Source organism: Spinacia oleracea, chromosome 3 (genome assembly GCF_020520425.1).
Source record: "Spinacia oleracea cultivar Varoflay chromosome 3, BTI_SOV_V1, whole genome shotgun sequence".
Lineage (NCBI taxonomy): Eukaryota > Viridiplantae > Streptophyta > Magnoliopsida > Caryophyllales > Amaranthaceae > Spinacia > Spinacia oleracea.
Window position 1 is genome coordinate 62321444 of NC_079489.1, and position 17080 is coordinate 62338523.

Sequence of the window (17080 nt, forward strand, 5' to 3'; positions counted from 1 at the left end):
CGTAAATAATTACTATTGATTTCGGCCAATGAAATATAAAATTTCTAATTTATTTTTGAATTAAAAAAATCGGGTTCCACGTAAATAATTAACAAATTTAAACAAATTTAAATCACGTTTACAAATTTCACGTTTAAAGATTTTAGCTAACAAATTTTATATATTTACGATGCATTGTACAGATCACTCCATATAGATTATAAAGTAGAGATGATTATAAAAACGATAAGGATAGACATTTGTTGAACGAAATTGCTACCAAGAGTTCATATAAGTTTATGTTACTTTTGAAACAAATTCACCACATGAAGATTTTAGGAAAGATGCTGATAGAATTAACCAAAAATAAATCTCGCGAGATCATATTTTATTTTGATGGAAAAATATCTCATAAAGGACAATAAAAAAAGAAGATTTCTAATTTATTTTTAAAATTAAAAAATCGAGTGACACGTAGATAATTTATTAAGTGTCACATAAATATATGAATTAATTAATTAATTACTAATATATACAATTCCAACCAAAATCAAACACTCTAATAATTAGAAAATAAAAATCTAAAATAAAATTCATCCAAAATCAAACACTAATCTAAGAAAATTCAATCCAAAATCAAACACTAATCCAATATTAGAGTGCCCTGTAGAAAAATGGTTTCGACATATGAAAAATAAGATTTTGAATATTTTTGAATTAAAAAAATCGAGTGTCATGTAGATAAATAATTAGGTGTCATGTATAATTTTTATTAATTAATTATTATATTACGCATATACAATTTTATCCAAAATCAAACACTCTAATAATTAAAAAATAAATCTAAATTGAAATTCAATCCAAAATCCAAAACTAATCTAATCTAATATAATATATAAAATATAGTAGTTAGTATATAGGAGTTTTATTTTAACTTAACAATTTAATAGAATCCGTGCATCGCACGGGCTAAAATCTAGTAGATAGATATATGAGGTGGTATATATATGAATTTTTATTTTGACTTAACAATTTAATATAATTCGTGCATCGCACGGGATAAAATCTAGTTAATAGTAACAATTTTTGTAACATCCGTGTGTTGAATGGTCTTCTCTCCACCGCACCGCAATTGTAATCATGAAAGCTAATAATTTTAGCGTTCTATATAATCTACCCAACCACTAATTCTTCCGCTATCACTCTATCAGTTATTCAGACCGATACCTCAATCTCTATCACCGAACACCTCTTTACGAGGGCTAGATATTCGAACCTCAGACCGCAGTGCCAGTGACCATAGTCTCGGTTTAGTTAGTTTGTACTTCGAAAGGCCGAGGATTACGAAGAGAAAAGAAAAAACTGCCTAAAGATTAAAATTGGTGAAGAAAAAAAGGGGAGGGGGTGGGTGTTTAAATTTTGTTAGATCTGTGGTTGAATTTTGGTAACCGGAAAAATACTTGCCAGTATTTCTTCTTAGTCGAAATTTGCCATAAATGAATTCTTCGATCCGACCGAGAAAAACCCTAAATTTTCAGCTCCTCAACAAAATCTACCATGCTGTTGCTTGAACAAAAGAGAATCAATTGACCACAGAACAATATTTAATCATCACTTTGATTTTATTGATTGATAGATTGTTTGTTAATTGCTCTGTGCATTCTGCGATTTCTCAAAAGGCTTCTTCAATGGCGGATGCACTTTCGATAATTCCGGCCGGTGTGCTTCGTAATCTTGCCGATAAGTTGTACGAGAAGCGGAAAAATGCTGCTCTTGAGGTAATTTGAATTTGTTAATTTTGTTGAATATTTAGGATTTTTTTGAAGTAGTTTTTATGCGGGGAGTGATTTTGGTATTTGATTGTATAGGTTGAAGGGATTGTGAAGCAATTGGCTACGGCTGCAGATCGTGAGAAAATAAGTGCTGTGATAAATTTGTTGACTGAGGAATTTACCTATTCACCGCAGGCTAATCATCGAAAGGTACCATCTTTTCATCTTGGTAACAATAATGTGTTTGGTTCATTAAATGGTGTGTGGAATCGTATTGAGTTAAATTGAATTTTTCTTGCTTGTTTTGTTTTGTAAGGGTGGATTGATTGGATTAGCTGCGGCAACTGTTGGTTTGACCACTGAGGCTGCTCAGCATCTTGAGGTTAGGATTAATTTTTGTTTCTTTTAAACATTAGTAATTCTTTTTGCTGTGATTAGGAATTCATATGAATTATGTTGTACTAAAGAAAGCGGTCCGTGGTGAGATATTTGAACATTTTTAGAATCTGTTGTTACTTCAGCTTATTTGAGGGCCTAACTTGATTTAGGTGGCTTGTTGGAGTGATTCTTAAATGGCCCGTTGTCTGCCTCGAAGATTGCAGACATTTATTCTCCTGAAATTAGCATATATAATCTCCTAATAACCACTAAGATGTCAGTGGGCGATCTCGCCTCTAAGGCTCCTGACGACAGATAAAAGTTTTAAACTTTGATGTTAATTTTCTTGAAAAATTGCCGGAAAGAGCATATTCCTTGATCACCTGTAAACTTCTATTGCTATGCTCATTGGTACAAGTAGGGTTCATATGGGAGTTACTTGTACAAGGGCCAAGATAATCTTGTTTCCATAAGTAAGAGGGTTTGTGGCTATCTCTTGTTCTATGTCATATCTCTTTTTCATACGTTAGTACGCGATAATTTGTAGTTATCTATCTTATGCTTAGCCTTTGTATGAAGTAATTAAGGGGAACCCCTCATAAGCTATGTTAGTTGTTGTTACTGAGTGAGAACTCCTCTTCAAGATTTCATCTCATACTTCGATTGGATAAATTTTAATTTTCTTTTAGTCTATGATTTCTGTCCATTTGTATTTCCGTTGAAGCTAAATTTAGATTATAATCTCTTTTATTTGTCAGAAAATTTAAATGCAAAAAACCATAATATTTCTATCTTTATAGCAAAGTCTTTGTAATATCTGTAATCTTTCAAGTGGCCTTGACATGGATCAACAACTTTCCTGGTTCTGAATGTCTAAGAGAGGATCATGTTAAGTTCTCTACTTATAGTATTGTTCCTTTCTAATGTTGATTTGTTCTTAGCTGTAGTTTTCATAATTAAAGTGAATATGAAAGTAATTGACTATATTTACTCTTTTAGTTCCATGTGGATTACATACTAGTAGTGTAAATGACTCCTACGTCGGATGATTGGTGAATTTTATAAGGAAGCTTTGAAGGGGAGAGGGACTTCTCTCATTAATGTTATTACCAACTAAAATAACAATGTTGCATTTACACCATAAATGTATAAATACTTTCAACTGAATGTTTTACTTTTGATCTAGTAAACCACTGTTTTGTCTCAAAATAAATATTGGAAGTCGTGTTAGGAATAGTAAAGTGCTTAGGATTGTAGATCATAGCTCTTCCTTTGTGTGTGTACAAGACTAATGTGTGAGATATCCATTGATAGTACTACTTTAATATTCTATGAAAAATTAATGAATGAATTTGACAAAGAAGTATAGAGTGAGGAGAAACCCTCTTCTAGATTTATAAAATAATATATGTAGAAAAGTAGAAGTGAAGAGGTTTTGTGCAGTTTGTTTAGATGCAGAAATGTGGCCAATTTTGTCTTTTATTTTGGAGCATATATGAAGTATTAATTACTTTTGCGTCCAAAAGATTGTTTCACCTTCTTTTGGAAAAGTATAAAATTGACAACGGAAGAAGTGGAGTATTCAGGAGGCGAGGTCAAATAAACAAAGATCTCTATGGGAAGCTTTTTGATGAGTCTCGTCACCCTATACAACAAGGAAATATAATCTCAAGCAATAAAGAAGCTTAGCCCTCTCTCACAACTAGAGGCTCTTCGCATTTTCAACAACAAGAGAGAAAAGGAACATTTCGAAGTAAAAATATTGAGTAGATTTGGAGCCAACAAACTATTGTTCCAATCTTCGCCATACATGATAAGTAGTGAACTACCCCTTTTTGCTTTTACCTCGTTTTTCTTATGCCATTGTACCCCTATATTGTCTTCTAGAATAGCTTGACTATTACTTCAATGTTGTATGAAATGGGGCGGGAAGGTGGACGGGGAAGAGAATTTGAGGAATTTTCATTATCTATGAGAGGAAACTTTTAAGAAACACAATATATGGTTATTGATGGACGAACCTTAGAGGATATGGTTGATTTTGTGGTGTGTTTTGGTCGTTTTCAATCCAATTAATATCTTAGGACTTCGATTAGTGTGTTTATTGTAGAATTTGATTTCATATCCCAGATGACGAAGTCAATTGCATTCAGTTGTGATAGGGTGAATATTTTTTTTAGGGTTTGGTGGGCTGTGGGAGGAAAAGAGTCCTCAATCGGAGGAACTGAGGAGAGAATTAGGGAAAAGAGAGTTGTGCTCATTTTCTTTAAATAATTTTGATGATGACCTTGGTATTTCACATTACATGAGCTCTCAAATGAATGACTTCAATGCGGTGGAATTAGAAGCATATGAAATAGGCATCATTTTGATTGCCACCCACTTCTATTTGTTTAACAAGATAACAACTAAATAGGCGGTTACTATTACTAATAGCAGGCAAATAGGAAAACATAACACACTAAAGAGAACCTTTAACATGCGAGTATTAAATGGGAACTTTGGATGGAAATTGTTGTGTATATTACTATACCTAAATTATACTTTTAAATTCCTTTCTTCCTTAAACTAATGTCATCTCGTTTTCTAAAGTATCTTCATTGGAAGATTTTCAAGTCAATGTGGAAGATAGGTTCGTCACTATTGTTTGAAGTGCATGTAAAATTAGTTGATACTAATAAAAATTCACATCTAAGAAAAGAAATATTGAATATAGTGATCACTTATAAAGGTGGTCTTCTAAATTGGTCCCTAACGGCAACCTAAACAATAGATAACTTTAAAATAAAAAAGGAAAAATATTTTAAATAATCTAACCTTTCGACGATTTACCATTAATAATCCAACCTTTGCACCTTATTAACTTTTATTGCACCCAATCGGTCACTAATCGGGTCAGCAGGTACTCCCTCCGTTCTAAATAAGTGTCACTTTTCCTTTTATGGCGTTCCCTTATAAGTGTCCACTTTCCATTTTTGAACATACACTTTTTCCACTTTTCCATACATTTTTCTCACTTTTCCATAAATCATGATTACTTTTTCTTACACATTCTACACTTTTCCCACTTTTCAATCCCCACATCCACTTTTCTTTGTACTTTATCAATAAACAATTATCTACTTTATCCTTTTCCAAAAAAATACACACAATCATTGTTTTTCTTACACACTTTGTAATTTTATTAATTACCCGTGCCACTCCCCATAAGTGACACTTATTTAGGAACGGAGGGAGTAAGTTATAATTTTCAATTTTTTTAACATAATAATTTCCTTTTTTCCCTTTTTTTTTTCCTGAGTTTTTTCCTTCCTCCTTTCTTCAAAATCTCTCAAACTTAATTCATCCAAGTCAAAAACAAAATCAAATTAAATCCCAGAAATTTGCTAATTTGTGAATGTAATTAACCTTCAGGCATTCGGTGTCGATCAAAGTTACTCAAACTTTATTCATCCAAATCAAAATCAAAATCAAATAAAATCAAATCCCAACACACCCTTTTTCTTCCTTAGTTTTTCAGGCTTTTGCTGCTTCTTCAAAAAGTTTGAATCTTTCGTGACGAACAACAAAACCAAAAAGTACTATGGGAGTTTTTCGGTGTGCGGAGAGTAACACTTGTACGGTGTGCAAAGAGTACTTAGCTTGAGTGAGTCATGCGTGCTGAAGAATGGCTCGTGCTTGTGTTTTCGCGAGGTATGATGAAGGATATTTGAAGATCGAGCGTAATGAACCTTCCATTGCCATGGATTCCGAACTCTCATTGTAATCGCCGTTGTTCCCATAAGCGAGTGCTCAAATTCTCTCTCCATTACTTCCATGGTGGGGTCACTGTTTCATGGAGGTGGGGTTTGTGTTTCTTGGGTGGGGCCGTGGAGGTGGCAGGGAAAGGGGGGGGGGATACTACTTGTAGTGGGGGTATGGTGTTGCTGGGGAGAGAGAAAAGCAGGAACGATAGAGAAAGAAGGGTGATGGGGTTGTAGTCTAGGTACTTGTTACGGTGGTTATGAGCATTGATTTATGGTATTTTATGGGTATTTTCTGGGTGGGGTTAGTGTATAAAAGGGCGGCAATAATGGCGTCTTCCATGACTGAAATGTAAAAGATAGCAAAAGAAAGAGGAGGAGAGAGGAAAAAGATGGTATGTAAATAAAATAAAAGCGTTGACATTTTCAATCGAATTCGTGTCATTTGGGTACAATAAAAGTTAGTGGGGTGCAAAAGTTGGATTATTTGATAATAATCGAACGGTTAGCTTATTAAAAGTCGCCTACCAGCCTTGCCTTCCTCTCCTCCCCCTCTCATTGAAAGTTTGATGTTGTAGGGCAGCACAATGAAGATATCGATGGCCTATGACACTGGATGTCATCAACAAGGCACTTGTGAAAGACATTGCTCTTAATCTCTTATCAATTGCATCATACAATATATGAGCCTTAGGCATATTCTTTTTCTCAACCAAAACCTTGGTTCAACAAATCATCAAAAAGCAACCCACGCATATATATACCATAATAAGGGGGTATTATTATTATCATTACCCCATTGCCTCAAAGAGGCTCCCGCAAGAAGCGGGGTAAGGGGGAGTCGGACGTACGCAACCTTACCCCTGCAATTGCAGGGAGGTTGTTTCCAATTGACCTAAAAGCAACAACGGGACGACCATCTTCTACTTCATGGAAAGGAAGCGAAGAGGTTTTAAGAGCCATTTTGATTTAGTCCATTACATCCCACAACCAAAAAGAACAAATGAATCTTTGGCTCTATTGGAAAATTATTTGTTATCCACACGAATCTTATAATCCAATATAATTTGGGTAATTTCTGAGCCATCTCCAATCAAATCTTTCTTAACATTAATAATGGTAACCCCAGATGGACCCGAATGTTTCCGGCCACCAGCATAAATGAGACCAAGTTTGATGACATCAACAGGTCAGGAAAAAAATGGAGGACATGTTAGTCACCAAGAACCCATAGCAGGAAGAGGATATTTCTTAAGCTGGGGATTATTACATAGTTGTTAAAATTCCAGTACCAGATGGTGGAGACAGCGGCGTACTTGGCGGTGTTGTCACCATGAGAGCAGGTAACGAGGTAATTGACGGCGGCCGTAGGGGTCAGAGTGTCAAAGGGATGGAGGGAATAGGGTGTTTGCGCTGCCATGAAGGAAGAGGACGGTGTAATGAGACATAATGTTGAAAAGGGCATGTAGATCTGACTCCGCGTTGTTGTGGATGGTGCCATTGTGGAAGAAGATTTTGGAGGGATCAGGTAGGACTTAGGAGAGAGAAAGGGGGCTTCGAGGGGGGGAGGGATGACAATGACAATATAATTTTTTAATTTAAAAAAGCTTGGTCAATTGAAAAGAAAAACTTGTCATGCTTTAGTTGTTAGTTGTTATGCTGGGTACCAAAAGGTGACACTGCTACTTTTGTTATTCCTCCCGATTCCACCTCTTCCTATTGAACACTGGCTGATTTACTGTATCATTTATTTTCTTGATTTGTTATTTATTTCTGTTATATGTCTTCCTAAATTTCAGCAAATTGTACCGCCTGTGCTCCATTCCTTTTCTGATCAAGATAGTAGAGTTCGTTATTATGCATGCGAAGCATTATACAACATTGCAAAGGTGAGAGTGGAACTGTGGAATATTTATCAGTATTCTAGGATTTATACATGGTTAGATCTCACACATCTCTTGCTCTTTTGCAGGTTGTAAGAGGGGATTTCATTGTGTTTTTCAACCAGATATTTGATGCTTTGTGCAAGCTATCTGCAGATTCTGATGCTAATGTGCAGAGTGCTGCTCATCTCTTAGATCGGCTTGTGAAGGTAATCACAATCTGTGTTCAAGTTTAAAGGTAGTACTCTTGCAGTTTTATATCATAATTAATCATAAGCTTCTATTTGGGATAGGATATTGTGACAGAAAGTGATCAATTCAGGTAATTCATCTGATTCTATATTCACCTTTTCAAGCAATGTTTATTTTATTTCTATTTATTTCATGGGAGAATATCTTTAATTGGTTTGCTTGTGTTTTAAAAAGCATTGAAGAATTCATACCATTGCTGAGGGAGCGCATGAATGTATTAAATCCCTTTGTTCGACAATTCCTGGTTGGATGGATAACTGTCTTGGACAGTGTTCCTGATATTGATATGCTGGGATTTCTTCCTGATTTCCTTGACGGTAATTGTTCTAATATGATTTAGTACTGACTGACTAGGTTAGAAAGGTGCGATGCACTGAGAATTATTAGGTGCACCCGGGTGCACAAGGGTATTTTTATGCTCATTGATGGTCTCTATCACATTTTCTCCTCACATATAAGAAAAAAATTATAAGAGGGTGCACGGTGCACCCGGGTGCATGTAATATGCTCTACGATTCACTGAGAATTATTAGGTGCACCCGGGTGCACAAGGGTATTTTTTTGCCCATTGATGGGCTCTATCACATTTTCTCCTCACATATAAGAAAAAAATATGAGATGATGCACGGTGCACCCGGGTGCACGTAATATGCTCTACGATTCACAGATTTTATTGAAATCATTAGTTAAGAATATCCTTGACATCTTATACTCCCTTCGTTGCAAGGTGTGATTCACGGCTTTTATTGAAATCATTCAATAAGAATATCCTTGACATCTTATACTCCCTTCGTTGCAAATGGAGTTTAGTACTCTGTCGATAAATATACAAGGAAAAAAACATACGAAGTATTCATTTGTTTGATTCGTCTTGATTTGTAGTTTCAAAATATAACTTTTATAATACGTAGTTAAAGATAATTGTGCTCAAAATATGCATGAAAAACTGTGCAAAAAGGCAATTGTGAACATCTTTCTGAAACAGAGGTAGTAAACTAATACTTCTAGGTTCTTATTTAGTTGACACATTTTTTAGTCATGTTTGCGAATGCACATTTTTTTTCATTAATATATTTAGTTTCTTAAAAGAATTTTTTTATAAAAAGTTGATATTTTAAAAATAATTATCAAGACGAATTTAACAAGATCTCCCATAACTATATTTTACCTTACGCATAAAATAACAAAATCCGTCCAAAGGAGGGGTGTATGAATAGTGTTAAAGAAAAACTGTATCAACTAAATTAGAACAGGGGAAGTAGTTAAAAGCAGTTTAGGGCGAGGGAAGTAAAACAAAACCCCAAAATTGAGGATCCAAGTAAAAACGAATACCTGTTCGGTTAAATTATTTAATAAAACTAATTTTCACCCTTTCTTACAAAGTCAAAGCGGAAAACTCCAAACCACATAAAGTGGTTTTGGGAGTTTTTGTTTATTTTACATGCATCGCTTAACACCTTCACAGTATCTCTCCATTTTAGTCTTCTATGGAGGCATCTCCTTTCGATTTTGCTCCTTTGCCTTCTGTTCCCACTCCGACAAATTGACCATTGTCCATCGCTTTGTCTGCAACCCTCCCCTGCTCTGGTGGTCCCCTTTACCCATGCTGCAACCTCGACCACCTCTGCCTCCACCGTGGTTGATAATCAGATCTAATTGAAGCAGGGTGAATATTTAAGCAAAATTGTGAAAGGTGGTTCGGTCGGTGATTCTCACCGGTTGGAGAAACTAACAACTGTGAATATTTGTTGTTTAAAGAGTTTTTGGAGAAGATAATTGTTGCTTATGGGTAACAACTATGTTGTTTAAAGAGTTTTTGGGAGAAGATGATTGTTGCTTATGGAGTGGTAGTAATGGAGTTACTGAATCATTCTTATGAATTGAAGATGATAAAAAATGAACAAGGTGGAGGTGATTAAATCAACAAACGATAGTGCCCAGTTTACAAAATCAACAGAATACTAAACACAACTAATCATTTTATTGGTTTGGGGAAAACAACAAAGTTAAACCAAAATCAGTTTTGAGTTTCTAAAAAACAAAAAATAAAAAACAGAAAATAGAATCGAAGAAGCCCTCAGTATTTTGTTTATCGATTTCTTCATTAGCCGTTCTTGATCTTATAGCCTGTGCTTACTGTGTTTGGTTTCAGGATTGTTTAATATGTTAAGCGATTCTAGCCATGAAATACGACAACAAGCAGACTCAGCATTATCAGAGTTTCTCCTAGAGATCAAGAACTCTCCAGTAAGTTTTCTATTTTTAATGATCATTTCTTTTTATTTAATATGGTGATTTGACTCTGAAAATATATGGCGATGTGATCCAATATTGTGTCTAGAACGGACATCATTTTTCGTAAACACATTATTTTACTTTCCTTTCATTTTTTTATATTTCTGATTATGGTGTTGCTGTTTCAAAGTCGGTAGACTATGGTCGAATGGCTGAAATTTTGGTTCAAAGGGCGTGTGCTGCTGATGCATTTACTCGTCAGACTGCCATCACCTGGGTATGCATTTTAGAGAGTGAAGCCAATGTTTCTTAGCTCTGATTCTAATATAATTATTCCCTTTGGTACTTCTATATTTACCATATATTTCCATTTCCAGTTTGATTTTTCAATTTTTGTTTGTTACTTAATCAATTTGGTGTGATGTTTAATTTTGCAGATAAATGAATTTGTGAAATTAGGTGGGGATCAGCTCGTTCCATATTATGCTGACATTCTGGGAGCAATATTGCCATGTATTTCAGACAAAGAGGAGAAGATTAGAAATGTAAGTTGCTTTTTTCATTGTTCTTATATATATACGTATTCCATGAGACTAATAGCATAAAATTGTCTCGCATGTAATCTTTTACCAGGTGGCTCGAGAAACCAATGAAGAACTTCGCTCCTTCAAGGCAGCTCCAGGTGAAGGATTTGACGTAGGAGCAATCCTTGCTGTTGCAAAGAGGTGTGGCTCTCTTTATTTTGAAGAATCGGTTTTCAAAGTGCTTGAGTATTCTCAACTTCTTTCTGTCGTTAACTTTTTATGTATTGCAGGAACTTTTTCCTATGTAATCATGAAATTGCTTATTGCATATGTTTTTTGAGAAGTTGGTTTTTCATGTAATTCATTTGAGAATTAATCTGGGATCATGTGTCTTCTCTTTTGCAGTCATTTGTCTAGTGAATGGGAAGGCACTCGTATTGAAGCACTGCACTGGATTTCAGCTCTTTTGCGTAAGCATCGTAGTGAGGTACCTCCAGAATTTCTCTTTTTGGTACTATCTAGTATGTACTAAAATGTGGTCTTTTTTGGTCTTTTTATTTTATTTTTTAGATGTCTCTAAGCATATAGGAGTGTGATCCCCTCAAAAATAAAATAAAATATAGGAATGTTAAACACTATTTCTTTTTCTGAATTACCTGGTATACTAATGAGTAATAGGGGAAATATGTTTTCCCACTACTTGTACCAATGCTTAGCACCTTAGGTTGACCCTTTTTTTAATTTTTAATATTTTATAATGTTTTTTTTACTTGCCAAGCTTTATGGATATAAGTTATTCTAGATAAGTTCTTTTCAATGTCAGTTATCTTTGCAGCTGCCTTAAGCTTTGCTCTTTCCACCTTTTGTTTCCTTGTTTGAACTAATCTAAAGTTATTGGCTCATATCTGAACTTATTGGCCTTTAACTGAGCTTGAATTATTCCCCCCAGCCCCCTTAGAACTTTTTATTTTTTTTTATTTTTGGGTTGCAAAGAACAGAAATTATACTCTCCATCCCTTTTTGTTTGTCCCCTTCGCCGCTTTAGTCCATCCCTAAAAGATTGATCTAATACTAAAATGATCACTCTCACATCAAACACATTTGGTCCTACCACATTTGTCTTTTCAATTCCACTCAACCCAACTCTGAACAGAACACTTTTGGTGCATGGGGCAAACAATAAGCGGGGGAGGGAGTAGCTATTATTATCCAAGTGATCTGATAGTTGTCTCTTTGGTTATTTTGTACACAATTGAAGAATTTTCTGCTGGTTTATCTAATATTGCCTTTAATTTTCAACAGGTTTTATCGTTTCTAAGTGATATAGTTGACACGCTTCTCAAAGCACACTCTGATTCTTCAGACGAGGTAATTTCAGTTCTGCTTGGCCTTCTGTACATATTTGGGCATAAATACAGATGCATTTGCTAGCCTAAGCTCATCTCGACTTGCGAAGCATGAGTCTGAAAATTAAGGCATGGCTCAACTCACTGCTTGGTTCATTTGATTTAATATGACTCCAGTCCCTGTAATTTACTACTGTAATATACAGGTGTGTAGTATGTTTGGAATTTGAAGGTCGAATAGAGTTTTAGTATATCATGTATAATTTTGTTGGACTGAAGTAGCTTGCTAGTTTTGAAGTTGATTTTAGGTTAGTGTAACTCAGCTTAAGTCACCTGAATTTATTCATGCTTTCTTGTGTTGTGGGACGGAATCAATCTTGAGTAGTTCCGAGTTTTCTTCGCTTATTATCTTGCTTATTCTGTTAATGCTGAAGTTCACATAATGAAGTATTCCATGTTGTGTTGGTTTTTCATGTTAGCTGATTAGCTATTGAAATTTGCCACTCAAACCAAGTCTTTACCTTTTTGCCATCTCATCATTTCCCACGTCAGGATTTTTACTGCTCTTGGTCGCTAAAACTCACAAGTCCCATTTTTACTTTGAATTTCTGATTGAACTTAACAATCAGCTTGAATGTTTATTACACTCAAACCTCGTCTAAAATTATTGCTTACAATTTCCTCCCATAAGCCGATTATTTCAAACTGAAGGACAACCCCCTCAGTTTGAAATTTCATGTAAGCAGTAAACACATCCACTATATTCCATCCATCATACCATATTTCTCGGATCCTGAGTTATTCTGTGAATTTTTATGTTGCTGTCTTTCATTCAGATTCCCTACTTCTTACATAAAAAACCATTACATAATTGTTCCTTGCAAATTCACTAGTCAAATGGGTGGAATAATGTTGGGGTACAGTGTGCTTTCCGTTTGACTGGCTTTTGGTGTGTTAAGAGAATTACATACTGTAGAACACATAGACCAAAAGGGTAAGGATTCAGTGTTTTTATGCGGAAGTGAGATGGCGTTTCTTTTATTTACTTCCTTCGTTAATTTTTAGATGCAATGTTTTGAATTTTGCACTATTTATAAACTCTACTTTTAACTATATTTGATAATTTATACTAAAGGAAAAGCATAGTCATGAGATCCTGTTAATGTATATTTTCCCTATGTCAACTTTTATAATTTTTACTTATTGTTAATTAGATAAATAAATTGTTGAAGTTGTGCATTGACAACATGTCAAGCGTGAAAACATAAAGGTTGCATCTGAAAAAAAATGGATGAAGTATATACGATACTTTTGCAGTGGTTCTTTAGGTAATTGTTTGTGTTTTGTTGGTGAATCTTTTCTTTTCCTTTTATGCTTAACTAGTCTTTAAGCTCTAGTTGCAATTCCTTTTGTCTTGCGCGTGGCGCTAAGTTTCAAACTAACCGTTTCACAAAGGTGGGTACACTTCACTTTCATAAAACACAATAATATGATTTGTAGAAGAAGAAATGTTGTAAGAAAAGAATAATGAAGTAGCTTAAGTAGTGAAATGTTTAAAGAAGAGAATAATAAAGTAATGTAAGTAGTGGCATGTTAAAAGAAAAGCATAATAATTTCATGTAAGCAGTGGAATGTTCGAAAGAAAAGAATAATAGTATAATTTTATAGTAATAGAGGTGTTATAAGAAAAAATAGTAAAATAAGTTAAGTGGGCCAAAAGTGGAGAAGGAAGTAGTAAAATAATTTGCACCGCATGTTAAAAAAATAGAAAAATTGAAGGGTAACCATATTTGTGAAACAGCTAAAAAAGGAAAGTGTTACCATTTTTGTGAAACGGAGGGAGTATTTGTTACCTGTAGCTGTGATTCATGGTGAAGTGTTAGGCACTCAGGCTGTACCGCATATTTGATGAAGGGAAAATAAAAAAAGCAATTTTGTTATCGTAGGGTAAAGGCTTCATAAATCTGAACCTTTATTAGCCCACCAAGGACTGAAGCTTCTTTAGAGACATTGAAGTAATGATGTTGTTATTTGGTGTTACCTCTAATCAGTCATAGTTTTGTCTTTGGAGGATTTTCAGAGTGATTCTTATTCTCTTTTGGATGACGGAAGTCTGTGCTTTTGCTTGTATTTTAGGTAGTGCTCTTGGTGCTTGAGGTGCATGCATGCATAGCCCAAGACACCAAGCACTTCCACAATCTTCTGGTTCATTTGCTTCAGAACTTTCAGAAAGATAATTCTCTTTTAGAAAAGTGAGTTTTCTACTTTGTATTTGTCTTTGTGCTTTATGCTATGTCCCTTCTCTACATTACAGGTACATGTCTCTAGCTTCCTCTGACTTGTATGTTTTTCTTTACTACTCAGACGGGGTGCGTTGATAATTCGGCGGCTCTGTGTACTCCTTGGTGCTCAAACTGTGTATCGTGAGCTTTCCGTTATTCTCCAGAAGGAACCTGATCTTGATTTTGCTTCTATCATGGTTCAGGTCTGTAACACATGTATTGCATCTAACCTTGTCCAGAGTTGAGATTACACATATTCTCTCAGATGTTGGTCATGATCCAGCTGTAGTACATTGGTTCAATTTTCTAAAACTATTGTTTCCGTGTTACTACTTTATCCGTGCTTTACATGCTTGTATATGTATCGTAAGGCCTATTGAATTGGATTTTGAAATTGTCATGAATATTTCCACATTAATATTGTCACAGACCAAAAGTAACTCTGTTTAACATCTGCATGATTAATAACATGCATCTCCGGTTTATTTGATGAACACGACTTCTGTAGTAATGTTATATAGGAAATTGTCATCACTTCTTGTGTTTTGACTTTTTTTTGATAGAAAATGTTAAGTTACTATGTTTACAAACATTTTATCCGCATAACATCTCTTAGTATTAGCTTGCCTTTAGGAATAGCTGGTTGAGATCACCTTATATTACTTGCCAGTTGCCACCTTGCCAGTCCCACTGCAATGTTTCTGATTCTCTTTATTTGTATTTTTATTTTTATTTTACTTTTATTTTATTTTTAAAATTCTTTCAATTTTTTTAATTTCACGTTATTTTGAAATGCACTTATTTTACTTATTCATTTATTTTAAATTTTACTTATTTTTATTACCTCTTACAATATTTCTTCTATTACATATATATACATTTTCTCTTATCCTACTTTCATTAATTTCACTTTCTCTTCTTTGTTTTTTTTCTTTTTACTTCCTCCTCTTTTCTGGTTTGATTGGTGACAATGACGATCTCCTACGAAGATTCATGTTAGCCGACCCCAAATCATTTTGGGACTAAGCCTTTGTTGTTGTTGTTGTTGTTCTGGTGGCCCATCCTTCAGAACTGGTAGGCGTCATCTCAATATAATAATGATGTGGATGCACATTTATTTAGAGGGCTAGCATTCAGAGAGAGATGAGCTATAGAGAGAGAGAGAGGGGCTGGGAAGGGAAGCGTGACTGCAGGGACTTAGAGAAAGAAAGGCTGTAGTGATCCAGAACTAGTCACTAATGCTCTTAGCAAATACAGGTTCGAGGTGATATCATATTTTTTGAATGATTTTATTGGTTAATGAATATCCATAAGTCAAGGATAAAATGGGACAGATGGAACTTATAAATCATACTGTAGTAGAAGAATGTTGTGTTTGATGTCATGATCTAGTTCATGATTGATCTTAATTAGAGATATGCTTTTTGTGGTGCAAGTCTGGGCTTTAACTGAATTTTACTCACCTCCAGGCATTAAATTTAATTTTACTCACATCTTCTGAGTTATCGGAACTGCGGGAGCTACTGAAGAAATCTCTTGTCAACAGTGCTGGGAAAGACTTGTTTCATGCCTTATATGCTTCCTGGTGCCATTCTCCAATGGCAATCATTAGTTTGTGCTTATTAGCTCAGGTAATTGCTTTTATGACAGTCCACGAACATGAATTTATTGCCTCTTTGCTCAAGATTTTTTGTTGTTTTTTCAATAGACATACCAGCATGCCAGCACTGTCATACAGTCTCTGGTTGAAGAGGATATCAACATTAAATTTTTAGTCCAGCTTGACAAGTTGATTCGGTTACTCGAGACTCCAACTTTTGCATATCTGAGATTGCAGGTACGTCATCTTTATGCAGTCTACCTTTGCTAAGATAACATTATATTTGAACTTCACTAAACTCTCTTTAGTTTCCGTTGATTGGCTTGGCAGTAGGTTTTTATGATATTGTAAAGTGTTTGTTGTTGCGCGCTTGTTGTTAGTTTGTTACATGTTGAATCTTTTCCCTTGTTACCATGCTGCCCAATTGCATCACAGTCCTTCGGATCATTAGTCAGGGACTCAAGGCTACCCAATTACTTTTTTAAGCTAAGTGTGCTACGAAAATGTAACCAATTGAGATATAGATCCTTCTGAGAAGCCTCTTATTGTTTTACACGGGACCTGGTCCATAGGTATAGTTGCAACACTTGCAACTTAGGTTGCAGTCGATGCAATACTCAGGAAGTGTTGAAGCAACATCTACAGGGGGTATGTCGTGTAGTGGTCATCGACAAACCAGGAAAATGTAATGTGATAATGGCCATTCACATAGTTGAAATATGCTGTTTACGTAGTAGTTGAATATATGTACTTCCAACACGTGTCGAAATTTTCTTTTATGTGAAATCAATAGTATCATTATGTAATGGCTTTATTGATGTGCTGCGATTGCTAATGCAATAACATAAAAACCCTAAGAGTGGTATGGTTTATGACCTATGAAATAATGGCTGTAATCTGTATCTCAAATGGCAAGTTGAGTACGGCAGAACGCTTAACTTCAAACTTTCTATAACGAACAGTCTTTATCTATTACTATATACTAAAAGAGACACCAGGAATGACACATGTCATTTCCTGGTGCGATTTTTTCCCGCCAAAATGTTTTTTATTATTTTACTTTAAAATAAATAAATTACATCACGT

The 17080-nt window shown here is 34.9% G+C and overlaps 1 protein-coding gene across 1 annotated transcript in view; it reads left to right on the top strand.

Moving 5' to 3' along the window:
* Positions 1-1315: 1315 nt before the first annotated feature.
* Positions 1316-17080, top strand: part of LOC110783224 (protein VAC14 homolog) — a 31211-nt gene continuing 15446 nt past the window's right edge. Inside the window, exons 1-17 of the mRNA XM_021987533.2 lie at positions 1316-1757; positions 1848-1961; positions 2068-2133; positions 7672-7761; positions 7845-7964; positions 8049-8077; positions 8182-8324; positions 10160-10254; positions 10433-10519; positions 10680-10787; positions 10876-10967; positions 11172-11253; positions 12069-12134; positions 14249-14364; positions 14477-14597; positions 15864-16025; positions 16103-16231. Coding sequence (XP_021843225.2) covers positions 1668-1757; positions 1848-1961; positions 2068-2133; positions 7672-7761; positions 7845-7964; positions 8049-8077; positions 8182-8324; positions 10160-10254; positions 10433-10519; positions 10680-10787; positions 10876-10967; positions 11172-11253; positions 12069-12134; positions 14249-14364; positions 14477-14597; positions 15864-16025; positions 16103-16231 — 1710 coding nt within the window. The 5' untranslated portion in view covers positions 1316-1667. The remainder of the gene's footprint in view (positions 1758-1847; positions 1962-2067; positions 2134-7671; positions 7762-7844; positions 7965-8048; positions 8078-8181; positions 8325-10159; positions 10255-10432; positions 10520-10679; positions 10788-10875; positions 10968-11171; positions 11254-12068; positions 12135-14248; positions 14365-14476; positions 14598-15863; positions 16026-16102; positions 16232-17080) is intronic.